We start from the raw sequence: 17418 nt of genomic DNA on the forward strand, positions 1-17418 counted from the left end.
CTTATTTTGTTCATTTATAATAATCACAGACTCGAGAAAAAGTTTTATATTTTTATCTATTAAGTTCAAATGAGCAAATACAGTACAAACTCTGGGAGGAAAATTAATCACTAATCAATAAGTCACCCAAATTTAAGAACACTATAACGACAGTGCTCTTAGAAAAAGAGGATAGAGAGCAGCAAAATGACAATACTACACAGAATTATATTTACCTAGAATGGTGTGGAAATCAACCCCTTTAACCAAGGAGTTGGGAGGGTCCCCAAATTAAGGATCAGGAGACGAAACTTCAGGACAGGTCTCAGGACAGGCTTCAAGACAGGACTCGGGACAGGATTCGGAACAGGATAGGTGACCTCTTCTAGATGCGGCGCCTGCGTCGCATCCCTCTCTGACAATATCTTCCAACCTCGATTCCTCCGCAATCTTCTTCTAATGGCTTAATTCCCTACTCAATTCTTTTGTGATCGTTTTCTAATTAACTAGCTCAAATTCTAATGTCAGCAAATCTTATACTTCAGCATTCGATCAGCTCTCGGACGGCATCTCAGTCTCTCAGCATCTTCTTGTAAGGAGAGCTCAGCTACAACAGCAGCATCAGCATCTCCATCAGCATCTCTACCTGCATACGAATACCTAACTAACTAAACTAGCCCAATTATACCTTTCATTTGCTCGAGTACCACCCACTAATGTTTCAAACTTATGGAATCCCTACTTCTGATTGGGCAGGCAAGGGGGGATGATCATCACACCATGCTAGTTTTTCATAAACTTCTATAGTTCTTTGTTTAATATTTCCACCCCTTTTTACTTATTCACAAAATCTTTATTCCCACCCGTGACCACAATTTTATCAACATAAAGAATACAATTTGTTATATGCTCTTCCTTTTTGTCGGGCATCAGGTCAGTTCCCAGGGTATGTTTCAGTTTCTCCTCTGGAGGACATCCAAGGATGGCAGGGTGACTTCGAGTTCATCTAGACTGCGCGTGCGTGTCAGGTCACATGGGATATAGGCCACAGTCCCTCTCTGAGGCCCAAATACGAGCTATGAGAAAGTCGAGAAAATTGAATATTAGTTAAAAAAATTAATTATTTCACTGTATACCACCTATCTCTACTCTAATCCCATTTACTTAAAAATAGTCTCAATGCATTAGCAATTAGTAAAAATGTTTTTAATTTCCAGCATAAGCAGGTGCCTAGCATGTGAGTTTTCAAGTGGCCATGTTAGTTGCATATGCGCATGAGCAAAGTTTTTCCCTCCAAAGCGTTAAAACGTAATTTTACGTAGAAGCAGATGGCGCATGCGCAGAAGATTTTCCTTCTCTTTTAGCAGCCATATTAGTTTTCACTCGCATTACTTATTAGTATAACACATAGGCAAGCTTCCCCTTTCTAGATATGTCATGAAATTGCATATTAATTTACACAATACATTAGTAGTAGGTTGTTACGGGTTTTATATGAGAGGATTGCTTACGAGCAAGTCTCTTTTATACGAGTCCTTGCTCCATCACTACTGAGAAAAATTAGGGACAAAATGTATAATAAAAAAGGGAAGTTGAGTGCAACAAGAGATCAGAGAACGAAGAGCATTTTGATGCATCCACCTTTTCCAAGCATTGCCTTTAAATGTAAAAAAAGGGGAATTGATTTTAGAGGAAGAAACTTTGCCACATCTTAGATTTGAAAGGTCATGTGAGTCCCAATGGAGATACCAATATCTTAGATTGGATACTTTATATGCTCAAGCCCTGCCTTCCATCAGGAACTCATGATGTCCATGAGATACCACAAAGAAGACAAAGTTTGACATTCTGAATGGCATGCAGTAATTTGGTGTCCCGTTGATGCCACAAGCACTCATACCATCCGCCCCATCCGCTACTTACAAGAAACTCCTCAAGACCCCCATGGGCGCAGAGGAGCCAGGGCAACTTTAAAAAACAGAAGGCCCTGATGTGAACATGGCATAGTGAACAGTGACATGCTGTGCAGAAACACGTCAAAGACTTATCCTCTGCCAGCTGTACAAACATGAGTAAGTTCTAGTACTTTGTCTAACTACGGGCATGAACTTGACAGCCATAAAGTCTTGTTCTGCAAATGTTGAGCCTTTAGAAATAGATGGTGGCACATGTAGTCCCATTAATTTCGTATGATGTAAAAGTAAGCTATGAGGTCCACTCTTCTCGCAATCAAGTGAAGCACTGTAGCAATTGAAGACCATTCCGCTTACTAGTCAACAAATACAAATCAATAATATGTTTTATTTCACTTGCAATGACACTGAGAACAAAAAAGAATACCTTTTAATACAGACATCCCAGCACTCCAGGGTGTAGAACCAGGAGGCAGGAATAGAAGAGCAGCTGGAAATGGTATTTGGAGAGCCCAGTGCACCTTCATCCAGGACCCGCCCAGCACTGTGGGACATAGCCACAAGGTCAAGAGTAGTTTGACGGACACACCCACTCACACAAGTTGCTGCAGAACCACCACTACAACAACAAGCACAGGCAGTATTGAGGAAAGACAATTTAGAGACAGCCTCTTAAATAGGTATTGTGCTGCAGAGGGGGACACGGTATCAGTGACCAGGAATGAGAGGGGGGTGCACCAACATCAGCCCAATATCGGGTTGCAGAAATCTCAATGCTGTGTGTGCTATGCCAAGATTTAAAGTCCTTGACTATAATGAGTATGACTGCGGGTGGCCTTGGCACACACATAATTTAAGGGCAGCAAGTTGTGTGTAAGACCATCAGTGAGGGATACAATTCAATCTCTAATTATATGTCAGCCTTCACAGAGGCAGCTACTGCACTCTGCATTGCACTGAAGGATGACCCTCAAGTATACAAAAGAGAAGATTGGGCCATCTCCCTAATAGAATGAATGGGTTTGCCAGCTGGTTAATTCAACTGTTTGTTTGTCAGATCTACAGTCAGACTGAAGGTAAAGGTACAGATGGGCCATTATAATGGGGATGTGCCCAGGTATTAGTGCAGGTAGGCACAGCATTGGAGGAGCTACAGATATCCCACATTAGAACACGGGGCAAGAAGCAGCCCCAGATGGCTTGGAGACTTCCAGCCTTAGTAGTGTCTTTGTGCAAGGACTACAGAGGAAGAAACACTGGGAGCTGGAATACTGAAGGTGAAGGGGCTAGTGCAGATCTATCTGCAGATGATGCCAGTGTGGACAGAGGGAAGAGGAGGCATCAATTTACATACATTGTATTCTATGTTTTTTTAATTATTGTTCATAAATATATTTCTTTGTGTACACAGTTATTTGTTTATCATTAAACAAGTGTCAAACCGGCTGTTGTTTTGTGTTCCTATCAACGATATACATGTGAATAAATAGAAACAATTGGTTATAGCTATGTTCTGTGCATGTACCATTAATATTATCCTCTAGCATACACAGCATTTACCTTAGAATAGTTGGTTGTGATGCCTGTATGAGTGCCCTTTGCTCTTTTTTTGAAGACCTATGGTGAATAGTGCAAGCCATAGAGGGAACTTTTGGCAGGCCATCATTGGGCAGCTTTCTTGTCTATCTCACTTCCCTGCTCCTGATTTGATGGCTTTCATTCCAATTCTTTGCTTTTCCTAAAGTGCAAGTAGCTCCATTCAAAGATGGATGCCACTAATGCACGTACAACAGTGGTGGTCATCTTTGAATGAAGTTTGTTACCTATTAAAAGATGGCTGCCGTGGGTGCTTATTCTGCATCTGTAGTGGAAGTCTGAATGTATTTGGTTACATTTTAAGAAACCTAATTAAAAGATGGCCACTGCAGATGACCACCCATTCATAGCAACCATAAAAGGCAAACAAAAATTGACATTGGGAATAGGTTTTACAGGCGAGACCTATTGACTTCAATGCCTGTTACACCTTCCATTTGGTTACCACCTGCTAACCACTTCATGGTAATTTGTGAGTTTTAAATGTAGTTTTTGCAACCATTTGTAAATTGCAAATCTTTGGTACATCACATTTGTGAGTCTCCATTTGGTCATTCCATTTAGAACATGTCACAAAATTGCAATTTGGTCGGTTCAATATGCAACTTTTGTCACTTTCGGCCCTTCATACATACCATTATGGTGTTTTTGCAGTTGCAAACCAATGTGCGACTGATTTGAGATTTGCAAAATGTTCATACATCGGGTCCTAACTTTAATATCTTTGCAGGGCGTTTTCCTGAAAAAGATCTAGGCCTCAATACCGTAAAGCATCCCCTGCCGTCAGTTTCTGTGTCAGCACACCATTCACAATGATATTTTACATGAGTATTACAACTTGACTGGATGTCTTTTGCTTGAACTATAAAACAGGGTTTTAGCTTTTCTCATTTAACCAGTCTAATTAATTAGTTCACCTGGTTCCTCTATAGAGGTTTTTCTAACATGAAAGATATCTCTGGAGAGCTGTTGCATTTCATATTTGTTCTCTATTGCGTCATATTTATTACTTTTTTTTAATTTGTGCTTTTTGATTACATTTTAGATGGGAGCCACAATAATGATACTGTATTTGGGAAAAATGAAACGCATAATCAGCTTTCCTGATTTTGATAGGGGAATCCCCAAAAAGGTATGTACCAGTGGTTAATTTGTTGGATAAATATGTCGGCCTTTACTGTAAGCTAGTTGGAACAGGTTTGCTGAAAAAAACCATTATAAGTCAGCTTTAGGGATTTAGTCAGATATAAATATTCTAATTTATGGAATATCAAAAAGTTTCAATTCCACATTAAGCAGTTAACCCAGCAGTCTTTGGGAAATGTAAAATGTTTAAAGCATGTTAAGATTTTTTGTTTACAAAAAAAAAATGCACTGACTGCCAGTCTCTGCAGGGCAAGTGTATAATGCCTCTGCTTTAGGTGCAACATTATATTTGTGTGAAACTGTGTATTTTATTGTGTGTTTATACTATACAGGTCGTTACTTCCAAGTACAAAACTAATTGTGTAGTCTTACCTGTATATAAACTCTATTTTGACTTGCTTATAATCAACAAATCAATTCCTTTGACTCGTCCCACACAATTCATCAAGGGTCCAATAAGAACAGAATATTTGGTGAGGGTTTCTTCTCAAAAAGACTATATTAGGGGAAGTGTGAGAACTGTGCTTTAAATGAAAACTTCTCTAGACCCAATTGCTCAGATACTGTTGGAACAATTATGACCAAATTTCACCAATGAAATTTAACCGTAGTATATTTATTTCACAAAATTATGAAATGTGTTTATTTGTAAGATTTCCAAAAGTGAGCTCTCCATTCAACATTGGCGACATTTGAATATTTATGTTCCCATGGACATGCATTGAACTGTGCAACTTGATTAGTGTTCAGTACCAAATACAAGCCAATGCTCAATGTGTGTGTAGTGTTGTGATATGCAGTTGTGTGGCCTTTAGTTTTGTGTTGTGCATGTCCAACATGTACAGAACCTCTATTTTTGTCCATCCTCTCCTGTCCTATCTTCTCCTGTCTTCCATCTCCATCTCTTATTCTCTCGCTCTTGTTTAGTTATTTCTCCTTACCTGATTCAACTGTCTTGAAGGGATTGTGTGTAGTTTTTTGGGTTCATAATTCAAATTCTATAAATCTACATAGTAGACACTGTAATGCATTTAGTAGATGGTGAGACATGCTTCCCATTGTTCCATTCCCTCAAAAGCTTTCTCCTTCTCCTCCTGTTTCTCTCCTTTGAGATCACATATCTTCCCTCCCCTCTCCCGTCTTCTTTATTCTGTCCTACCTTTCTCATCCTCATCATCTCTCTCACTCTTTCTTACTGGGGCTAAGCGGACTCAGTTCCTTGCATGTATTTACTGACACCAATCCGGGACTTGCAACGTTCGAGACCTTGTTATTGCAAATCGAGACTTGGACCCACTTACTAATTGTGGATTCATATCTGTTTGTTGTGCTCCAGGCTACTTTCTTTTTTTTTTGCTGAGAAGGTATTATTACAATATACTTATTTAGTTGTGATATGAATCTAAATCTGCCATGTTTTAGATTAAATGCTTTAGGTTCTCCAAATTAATATTGTCCCCATAGTCTCCTTACCTTGTTTTCCCTGCTTAGATTGCAATCAGAGTAATTGTGCCCGCCATCTTGTTCTACTTATACCGTGGGCCCTTATTATCAGAATAGAATCCCTGAAACGCACTGCCTGAGAACATGGTCAAACCTGCAAACATTAGACAACTATATTGGTGTTACTGTTTAAATTGATATATTTGAATATTAAACATAGCTGTACAACTGCACCTGCATCCTAGCCTACAGCACCACACATACACAGTATTCTAATACTGATACCCACTACAAACTGCACCTCAATTCTAACCTTTAGCACCCTTTGTTTTTCCAGTACTAGGATCTACAAACAGCTGTAACATTATACATCCATTTAAATGTATACCTCCCCTCAACCTGCCCCGACAGCACACTTTGCTATTCCTTGACTGAGACGTATGTATATTTTCTTCAGTCTCTGATAATCTTAACGTGTAGCAGCCACTGGTATTTGAGTACTGAGGTCCAGTGGCAACAGCCATGCCAATGAATCTCATTGCCAGCTTGAAACACCCACTGATATTCTTAATTAGAATAAGCACAGCTATTCCATTGTACATCAGTCCTTACTTCAGCAAGCTTTGTTTTCCAAGTATGGTTGGACTAGATTATGAGAAGACTGAATTATTTGGCAAGAGTCTTTAGATCAGTGGAAAAGGAAAGACAGGGTAGGAGAAACAGAGCATCAGAGAAGTAACAATTCACAATCAGCTGCTAAAAAGCCTAGAAGGGTAGTAGCATATAGAGAGTTCTTTACAACAATGCTACCTTTATGCCAGTCTTCATGGCAAGGCGGTTTCAGATTAAGATATGGTATCCTTGTGGGAAATCTTTGTGTAGCATGAGGGCTGCATCCTTTTCTAGCAAGGTTTCTGTTATTGTATGTATTTATTTTATTCAAGAGCAACAAAGCACTTTTCAAAGAACAGAGTAACAGTGGCCATCTGTGACTGCATTCATATTATTTTAACAAATGTCGTTCACAATGGCTTATGTGGATGTGCAAACATCCACAGTGGCCATCTTTGAATGCATTTGTAATGTTACTATGAATCCACTAAAAAAGACCACTATGAATCCACGCACATCCAGGTGGCCATCTTGGAATAGGTTTATTAAAATAATACAGACCCATTACTAGGTGTCTGCTGTACATGCACATCACGGGTGACCATCTTGAAATGGTCAAAAACATTTTAAGATGGGCACCCACTGAAAGCATGGCAGCACTAAAAGTGAGACAAAAACTAAATGAAGTTGATGAGAGTCTGGGGAGTAATAGAGGAACGGGGTGGGGAAAATATGAAAATCAGTTGAAAGGGGGCAGGGCAGAGGAAGTGATGGACGTACATGTAGGGGAAAACTGAAAGGGGATTCAGCACTCCGTGGAGAGAGCAAGAAAACACATGCACTTTGTTAGACCTGTCAGCCCTTTGGGTGGTCCCTCCTCATCATTATTTATTTTGTCCCACTTTTGCCTCAAACCCTGTTAGTATTTTTCCTTTTTGGGAACCACCAGACTTTTTAGTATTGATGCAGATTCAGGGAGCCATTTTATCTACCCCTGGAACTTCTGTCTGAGGGCCTGGAGCACAAAATGGTGGCCACCTGTGACATCACCAGAACCCACTGGAACCTACTAGAACCTTCTGCAACATTCTGGAACCCTGTGACAGTTGGAGGCGGTTTGGAATGTTGAGAAGCTAAGTCAGAGTTGACAGTTGGAGCTGGCAGTTGGCACCTGACTGGTGAAGAGAGAGCAGCAGAAACCTGAAGGAGGAAGGAGTGAGGCAGCAGGGGTGGAAACTTGTGCCTGGAGTGGGGTCCATAAACCCACCCTTGATACTAGTCCCTACTGACTGAGCCCAGCCTGGAGCCCTGTGTGGGAGAAAGCCAGAAAAACCATCTTAAGGACCTGGACAGCAGGAACAGGCCTTAAAAGTAAAGAACAGCAAGTACCTGACCTGGTTACTGGTAACTACCTGAAGTCCGACGTCGAGAAGCCTAGAGACCTGGAGCCCGAGGTGGAGAAGCGGCGCTGACTGGAAAGCAGACGTCGTACCCGGAGCTGCCAGAGGTCGAGAGAGGGCGCCGACGGAGGTCGTGGAGAGTACCAGAGGTCGAGGAGGAAGTCACCCGAGGTCGAGTGTGCGGCGTTGACGGGGGAGTGAAGTCCGCCCTCCGGAGTCGCCGGAGACCGAGGTGAAGCGTGCCGGAGGTCGGGAGTGGAGATCGCACTCCGGAGTCGCCGGAACCTGAAGAGAATCGTGCCGGAGGTCGGGAGTGGAGGTCGCACTCCGGAGTCGCCGGAACCTGAGGAAAGGAGCACCGGAGGTCGGGAGTGGAGATCGCACTCCGGAGCCGTCGGAAGTCGACATCGAGCCAAGACTGCCCGACGTCATCGAGCCGAGGCCGCCGACATCGAACCGGAGCCGGCGGAAGTCGACATCGAGCCAAGACTGCCCGACGTCATCGAACCGGAGGTCGACATCGAGCCGAGGCCGCCGACATCGAACCGGAACCGCCTATCGACGTCGTCAAGAACTGACATAGCGCCGAGGCCGCCGACATTGAACCGGAACCGCCTCACGGCGTCGACACGACTCCAGCGGCGTCGGAGCTTCATAAAAAGGGCAGTAAGTGGAATAGAGGGCGCCTAAGGCCCTGCGGAGCCCTGAGAGACTATCCTAGGGGCTAGAGAGGTGCTGGAACCAGCTTGATTGTGCCAGGGGTGAGCTGAGACTAATACAGAGGGGTTGTGTAGTGTGGGAGAGCCAGATCTCTAGATTCCCCCTTGATCTACCTCAGTTTAGGCCTCAGCCTTGTCCAAGCCAAGGAGTATACCCCTCAGGCCATCCACCTAACCATAAGCTGTGACTGGGCCAAATCAGCCCATAGTATTTTAAATGTGATCTGATTTTACAAATGTCATTGTTGGCTGATATTATTTATTGAGGGTACTGTATTTATTGTATTTATCTAAGTTATTCCTGTGATGTATTTATTGTCCTGAGCTAACTTATTCCTGCACAGTATTTATTGCCTCACAGTATTTATTTGACCTGATCCTATTTATTGCACCTGTAAAGTGTTATTGTTTATTTGACCTGCACTTTTTAAGAAAAAGCCTTGTGTACTGTGATTGTATTATTATTTATTTAATCAGCAACTAAGAGAAAAGAAGATAAAGAGATATATTTTCAGTATAATTTTTAAGGTGTAGTGTCGTTTTTGGAATGGATGCACGCATGGTTATTGTGTGGGTATGTCGTATGCTTAACACGGTGCCTGACCCCTGACCACTCGAGCCAAGCTACCACAGTGTATGTCTGGGAAGACCCCATTACCACCATCCTTCCGGTGTGGGAGTGGGGTTTTTCTAACATAATTGGTGTTCAGCGGCGGGATTGAGCTGTGCCTACGTATACTCGACAATAACTGTGGGTAGTCCATAGGCCTACACCTGGAGTTTTCTCAAAGCGGCCTTCCTAATTGTGAGTTTTTGTTTTTCCAAATTTACTCTGGTGGTGGGAGGAGGTATTATATAAGGTACCCCCCTGCATAGCTTCTGCAAATAACTGTCCTCTGACCTGAGTGGGCAAGATGGAGTTTGTACTGGAGAATTTAGAAACGTACACTGTGGCCCAACTCAGGGAGTTTTGTCAGCGGGAGGGGGTGTATTGTCCCCCAGGAGCAAAGAAGGGTGCACTCCAAACCAGCTTAAGGGCTTGGGGGGAGGCACGACGAGAAAGCAAGGCTGAGGAGGAGGACAGGGATAGAGAGCCCGACAGTGAGGGAGCTGGTTTGTACCAACCTGAGGTGGGGAACCTAGTAGCGGGGCCCAGAACCATTTCCAGGAAGGGCAGCACTGTCTCTAGCGGTGACTTATCTGAAGTGGAGTTAACAGACCGGAGGGAGAAAAGACAGCTCACATGGGACTTAGCAAGGCTGGAGAAAGAGAAGGAGGAACAGAGGATGGCTCACGAGTTAAGGCTGAAAGAGATAGATCTTCAGATCCTAAGAGTCGGGGCACACACTGTTCCTAATGGTGGCAGCAAAGACCAAGAAATCACCAGGGAACCCAAACCCTACCTGCCAAAGGACATAGTAGCTAGCTATGGAGTGGGTGACGATATCGCCAAGTGGCTAGCGGCCTATGAGGTCTCGTTAAGGGCCCATGGGGTTCCAGAGAAGTACTGGGGAGGGGGATTGTACAGGTACATGCCTCCAGCTGGTAGGGATGCATTATTGGCCCTAGAGGAGGATGAGCAGACCCACTACCCCACCATGAAGGTGGCGCTCATAAGAAAGTTTGGACTAACACCCGAAAAGTACAGACAGAAGTTCCGGGGTAGTCACAAACTGGGCACACAGAATTGGGTGGACTTCCTGGACTATGCAAAGAAGGCACTAGAGGGTTGGATTCAGGGCAGTGAAGTGAGGAACTACGAGGGGTTGTTTGACTTAGTACTGAAGGAACACCTGCTCGAAAAATGTTTCCCTGAACTGCGTCAACACCTGGTGGATAGCAAGCTGACCAATCCCCGGAAGCTTGCTGAGGAGGCGGACATTTGGGCTAGTACCCGGGTGTCCACAAGGGGGACTGGAGGGGAAACTCAAAAGGCCGGACAGGGCGCCCCCCAGAAGAAAGAGGGAGGGGAAAAGAAAAAGGAGTTCTCCAAAGGCCCCCAAAATAATTTCCAAGGTAAGGGAACAGGATTCACCCCTAGGGCTAACCCACCCCGAAACCCTAATCCTGGCCAGAGTCAGCAGCCAAGGGTTGTCCATTGCTTCGAGTGCGGTGGCGTTGGACACTATAAGGGAGATGCGAAGTGCCCAAAACGACCACCCCCTCCCATTGGAGGAAAGACCCCCGGAGTAGCTAGTGTAGTGCTCGGGGAGGAGATGCCTTTAATTAAGGGAAGGGAGTGGGCGGGTGTCACTTTAGTGTCCCTGGGAGAACGGGAGATGGTTCCTAAGATCCAGGTGCCCGCAAATACCACAAAGTATGGGCAGTGGGTCACCATCAACGGCCAAAGGGGGGAGGCTCTGAGAGACACAGGAGCCAGTATGACTATGGTGCGTAGCCAACTGGTGTCTCCAGAGCAGGTGATTCCCGATGTACTCCACCCAGCCGCGATGGCTGACGGCAGAACAGGCCACTATCCAGTGGCCGAGGTTCCCTTTGAATGGGAGGGGGTTGCAGGTTCACTTCGGGTTGCCGTAAGCCGTGCCAGTTGATTGTCTGCTGGGGAATGACATGGAGCACAATGCTTGGAAGGAGGTGGAATACCGGACTCACACTGAGATGCTGGGTACACCTGACTGGGCCTGTGTGAGCACAAGGTCCGCGACTACCCGGAGAGGGAGTTCGTTTTGGCTGGAGCCTGGAACAAAGGCCCAGCCAGCTGCCAGTCAAGGGAAGAACCGAGGACAGGAGGAGCCTGCCTCGGCGTCCGCCCCCCGTAGGACAGATAGGCCACCGGAGGTGGTGGACCAGGAGTCTGCGGTGGGGGATGTCACCGAACTGGAGGACCTACCCATCCCGGCCGAGTGGCACGTGGAGGGAGGCCCGTCCAGGGAGGAATTCTGCCAGGGCCAGAGGGAGTGCCCTACCCTTGAGGGGCTGAGGCGTCAGGCCGCAGCCCAGGCAGCAGGGAACATTGAAGGGAACTACAGTGTTTACTGGGAGGATGGCCTCCTCTACAGTGAACCCAAGGCACCCCTACATGGATCGTCACGAGCCTTGGTAGTCCCTCAACGTTATCGAGCCTTCCTTCTGGAGTTGGCTCACGAGATCCCCTTGGCAGGACACCTGGTGCAAGACAAGACCTTCGCCCGTCTTGTCCCACACTTTTATTGGCCTCAAATGAAAGTGTCGTCCGATACCTACTGCCGGACATGTGTGTCTTGCCAAGCCAGTGGGAAAACAGGGGTGAAGCTGAAAGCTCCCCTGGAACCACTTCCTGTCGTTAGCACCCCCTTTGGAAGGGTGGGCATCGACATTGTGGGTCCGTTAGATCCACCTACTACAGCTGGTCACAGGTTTATCCTGGTTTTGGTGGATCATGCCACACGGTACCCAGAGGCAATACCTCTGAGGACCATAACAGCACCTGTTGTGGCTAGGGCCCTGATGGGAATCTTTACCCGAGTGGGTTTTCCCAAGGAAGTTGTGTCCGACAGGGGGACCAACTTCATGTCAGCGTACATGCGGGCCATGTGGAAGGAGTGTGGAGTGACCTACCGGTTCACAACTCCTTACCACCCCCAGACCAATGGTCTGGGGGAGAGGTTTAACAAAACCTTGAAAGGCATGATCAGAAGTCTGCCTGAAAGCCTGCGGAGGAAATGGGACGTCCTCCTACCCTGTCTACTCTTTTCTTACAGGGAAGTGCCACAGAAGGGAGTGGGCTTCAGCCCCTTCGAGCTTTTGTATGGGCACCCTGTACGTGGACCTCTCAACCTGGTGAGAGACGGATGGGAGAGAACTCCCAGAAAGCTTCCCCAGGATGTGGTGAGCTACATGCTGGCCTTCCGGAGCCAAATGGCTAAGTTGTGGAAGCAAGCTTCTGACAACTTGGAGGCCAGCCAAGCAGTAATGAAGGCGTGGTATGACCACAATGCTCACCCGGTGGAGTTGGAGCCTGGCCAGAAGGTGTGGGTGATCGAACCGGGAGAGCTTAGCGCCCTCCAGGATCGCTGGTCAGGACCCTTTGAGGTGTTGGAGAAGAAGGGTAAGGCTACCTACTTGGTGGATCTTAAAACCCCTCGTCAGCCCCTACGGGTGCTGCATGCCAACCGCCTCAAACCCCACCACGAGAGGCCCGAAGTCATTTTGATGATGGTGACTGACGGAGCAGAGGACGCGGAAAGCGAGCCTCTCCCCGATTTGTTTGCGTCTCAAGAGAAGGATGGGTCGGTGGAGGGAGTGATTCTCTCCCCATCTCTAACTCCTGAACAGCAGGAGGACTGCCGCCAGGTCCTGGGGCAGTACTCTTCGTTGTTCTCCCTTGTCCCGGGTAGGACTCACCTGTGCGTCCATGATGTGGACACAGGAGACAGCCCACCTGTGAAGTCCAAGATCTACCGGATGTCAGACAAGGTGAAGGCCAGCATTAACAGTGAAGTCACTAAGATGCTGGAGCTAGGAGTGATCGAACCTTCTAGCAGCCCCTGGTCCAGCCGGTGGTGTTAGTACCAAAAGCCGCACCACCGGGTGGCCAACCGGAACTGAGGTTCTGTGTGGACTACCGGGGACTGAATTCAGTAACCAAAACTGATGCTCATCCGATCCCTAGGGCGGATGAATTGATTGACCGGCTGGGAGCTGCCCAATATCTAAGTACCTTTGACCTTACTTCTGGGTACTGGCAGATCTCTTTGACTGATGGAGCAAGGGAGAGGTCAGCCTTCTCCACGCCCAATGGCCACTACCAGTTCTGTGTGATGCCCTTTGGGTTCAAGAACGCACCTGGCACGTTTCAGCGCCTGGTAAACCAGATCCTCACCGGAATGGAGAGTTTCTCTGCTGCTTATCTGGATGACATAGCCGTCTTCAGTAACAGCTGGGAGGATCACTTGCGTCACCTGCAAGCTGTTCTCCAGGCCCTGAGACAAGCTGGATTGACGATCAAGGCCAGCAAGTGCCAGATCGGGCAGGGGTCGGTAGTGCACCTTGGACACTTGGTGGGTAGGGGAGCGGTGCAACCCCTCCAGGCGAAGATCGAGGCCATCATGGCCTGGGAACCCCCCAAGACACAGACTGAGGTCCGAGCTTTTCTGGGCCTCACGGGATACTACCGCCGCTTCGTGAAGGGGTACGGAACCATTGTAGCCCCCCTCACGGAGCTTACGTCCAAGAAACAACCTCGACGGGTAGTCTGGACGGAGGCTTGTCAGCAGGCCTTCGTGAAGCTGAAGCAAGCCATGTGCGAGGCCCCGGTCTTAAGGGCCCCAGACTTTTCCAAGAAGTTCATTGTCCAGACAGATGCATCAGAACATGGCATTGGGGCAGTGTTATCGCAACTCAATGAAGAGGGTCTGGATCAACCCGTGGTCTTCCTATCCCGGAGACTACTTCCCAGGGAACAGAAGTGGAGTGCAATAGAGCGTGAAGCCTTTGCAGTGGTATGGGCTCTGAAGAAGTTGCGGCCATACCTGTTTGGCTCGCACTTCCTGGTTCAGACCGACCACAGACCCCTTCGTTGGCTGATGCAGATGAAGGGGGAGAATCCCAAGTTGTTGAGGTGGTCTATCTCCCTACAGGGAATGGACTTTCAGGTGGAACATCGGCCTGGAGTGGACCACTCCAATGCAGACGGTCTCTCAAGGTATTTCCGCCTTAGTGATGAGAACTCCCAAGGGGTTGGGTAGCTCTCCCCACTTTCAGCTGGGGGGGACGCGTGTTAGACCTGTCAGCCCTTTGGGTGGTCCCTCCTCATCATTATTTATTTTGTCCCACTTTTGCCTCAAACCCTGTTAGTATTTTTCCTTTTTGGGAACCACCAGACTTTTTAGTATTGATGCAGATTCAGGGAGCCATTTTATCTACCCCTGGAACTACTGTCTGAGGGCCTGGAGCACAAAATGGTGGCCACCTGTGACATCACCAGAACCCACTGGAACCTACTAGAACCTTCTGCAACATTCTGGAACCCTGTGACAGTTGGAGGCGGTTTGGAATGTTGAGAAGCTAAGTCAGAGTTGACAGTTGGAGCTGGCAGTTGGCACCTGACTGGTGAAGAGAGAGCAGCAGAAACCTGAAGGAGGAAGGAGTGAGGCAGCAGGGGTGGAAACTTGTGCCTGGAGTGGGGTCCATAAACCCACCCTTGATACTAGTCCCTACTGACTGAGCCCAGCCTGGAGCCCTGTGTGGGAGAAAGCCAGAAAAACCATCTTAAGGACCTGGACAGCAGGAACAGGCCTTAAAAGTAAAGAACAGCAAGTACCTGACCTGGTTACTGGTAACTACCTGAAGTCCGACGTCGAGAAGCCTAGAGACCTGGAGCCCGAGGTGGAGAAGCGGCGCTGACTGGAAAGCAGACGTCGTACCCGGAGCCGCCAGAGGTCGAGAGAGGGCGCCGACGGAGGTCGTGGAGAGTACCAGAGGTCGAGGAGGAAGTCACCCGAGGTCGAGTGTGCGGCGTCGACGGGGGAGTGAAGTCCGCCCTCCGGAGTTGCCGGAGACCGAGGTGAAGCGTGCCGGAGGTCGGGAGTGGAGATCGCACTCCGGAGTCGCCGGAACCTGAAGAGAATCGTGCCGGAGGTCGGGAGTGGAGGTCGCACTCCGGAGTCGCCGGAACCTGAGGAAAGGAGCACCGGAGGTCGGGAGTGGAGATCGCACTCCGGAGCCGTCGGAAGTCGACATCGAGCCAAGACTGCCCGACGTCATCGAGCCGAGGCCGCCGACATCGAACCGGAGCCGGCGGAAGTCGACATTGAGCCAAGACTGCCCGACGTCATCGAACCGGAGGTCGACATCGAGCCGAGGCCGCCGACATCGAACCGGAACCGCCTATCGACGTCGTCAAGAACTGACATAGCGCCGAGGCCGCCGACATCGAACCAGAACCGCCTCACGGCGTCGACACGACTCCAGCGGCGTCGGAGCTTCATAAAAAGGGCAGTAAGTGGAATAGAGGGCGCCTAAGGCCCTGTGGAGCCCTGAGAGACTATCCTAGGGGCTAGAGAGGTGCTGGAACCAGCTTGATTGTGCCAGGGGTGAGCTGAGACTAATACAGAGGGGTTGTGTAGTGTGGGAGAGCCAGATCTCTAGATTCCCCCTTGATCTACCTCAGTTTAGGCCTCAGCCTTGTCCAAGCCAAGGAGTATACCCCTCAGGCCATCCACCTAACCATAAGCTGTGACTGGGCCAAATCAGCCCATAGTATTTTAACCCCTTGCATGCCCGCCCCTTTCCCCGCCCAGTGCCGCGCCTTCCATTAGCGGGCGGAGTTCATGACGAGCTGGACTCGTCATGGGCACAGCGCCACCGCAGCCCATGACGAGTCCAGCTCGTCATGGGCACTGAAGGGGTTAAATGTGATCTGATTTTACAAATGTCATTGTTGGCTGATATTATTTATTGAGGGTACTGTATTTATTGTATTTATCTAAGTTATTCCTGTGATGTATTTATTGTCCTGAGCTAACTTATTCCTGCACAGTATTTATTGCCTCACAGTATTTATTTGACCTGATCCTATTTATTGCACCTGTAAAGTGTTATTATTTATTTGACCTGCACTTTTTAAGAAAAAGCCTTGTGTACTGTGATTGTATTATTATTTATTTAATCAGCAACTAAGAGAAAACAAGATAAAGAGATATATTTTCAGTATAATTTTTAAGGTGTAGTGTCGTTTTTGGAATGGATGCACGCATGGTTATTGTGTGGGTATGTCGTATGCTTAACACGGTGCCTGACCCCTGACCACTCGAGCCAAGCTACCACAGTGTATGTCTGGGAAGACCCCATTACCACCACCCTTCCGGTGTGGGAGTGGGGTTTTTCTAACACACTTCCAAAGAGTGCTTAAAGTAAAAGAAAAAAGGGGTTCCATGCATGCAAGAAATGTCAGTCTGTGGAAGGATGCAAGTCACTCAATCAGAGCTCTATCAGACTAAAATGCTTGTGTGTGAGATAAACAAACACATAGGGAGGAAAGGCATTGAATCTAGAGAAGACAGCTGAGACAGCCAACAAAGCCATCCAATCATGAAAAAAGAGTTGACCCAAGCCTATTCTATGCATATTGGAAACAAAAGATCTGGTCAAGAGACAGTTAAAACTGTCTGTAGCTGAGACTCAAAAATGAAGGGTAAACAGCTCTGAAGCCAAAGTCTAAACTTAATTATAAATAAATGCATGTGTTTTCATCTCTGGTTCCTGATTTACTGCAAGCTCTTTGCTTCTCTGATTTGATGACAATATCTGTACTGCATTAACATTAATAAACTTAGGATTTAGTTAATTATTTCTCTTTATCCCAAGGCCAAAAGAACTAAAACAAACGGTCTGGTAATGTTCACTTAGATTAATTGAAAAAAGACAAAAACAGTCATGTTTATGTTTACTTCATCCAGCAACGCTTTCAAACCCAAATTTCAAAATACCAAATATATAGAATCTCAAGAAGTTAAATAACATAAAATAAATTTCAGCAGCATCAACTCAATATATTTAATTTGTCAACCACAGTGTTGAAACACAGCACGGCACTTTGATAAAATAAATAATCCCTTTATTACAACATATAATTTGAAAGAATATTTTATTATAAATAATTAATCTAAA

General features: G+C 46.8%; 1 protein-coding gene across 1 annotated transcript in view; it reads left to right on the plus strand.

The window, feature by feature from the left end:
* The window catches only part of SLC35D2 (solute carrier family 35 member D2), a 316836-nt gene that overhangs the window by 142362 nt on the left and 157056 nt on the right, over positions 1-17418 (plus strand). Inside the window, exon 3 of the mRNA XM_085632885.1 lies at positions 4534-4620. Within this exon, the coding sequence (XP_085489011.1) occupies positions 4534-4620 (87 nt within the window). The remainder of the gene's footprint in view (positions 1-4533; positions 4621-17418) is intronic.

This window comes from Triturus cristatus, chromosome 2_1 (genome assembly GCF_964204655.1).
Source record: "Triturus cristatus chromosome 2_1, aTriCri1.1, whole genome shotgun sequence".
Lineage (NCBI taxonomy): Eukaryota > Metazoa > Chordata > Amphibia > Caudata > Salamandridae > Triturus > Triturus cristatus.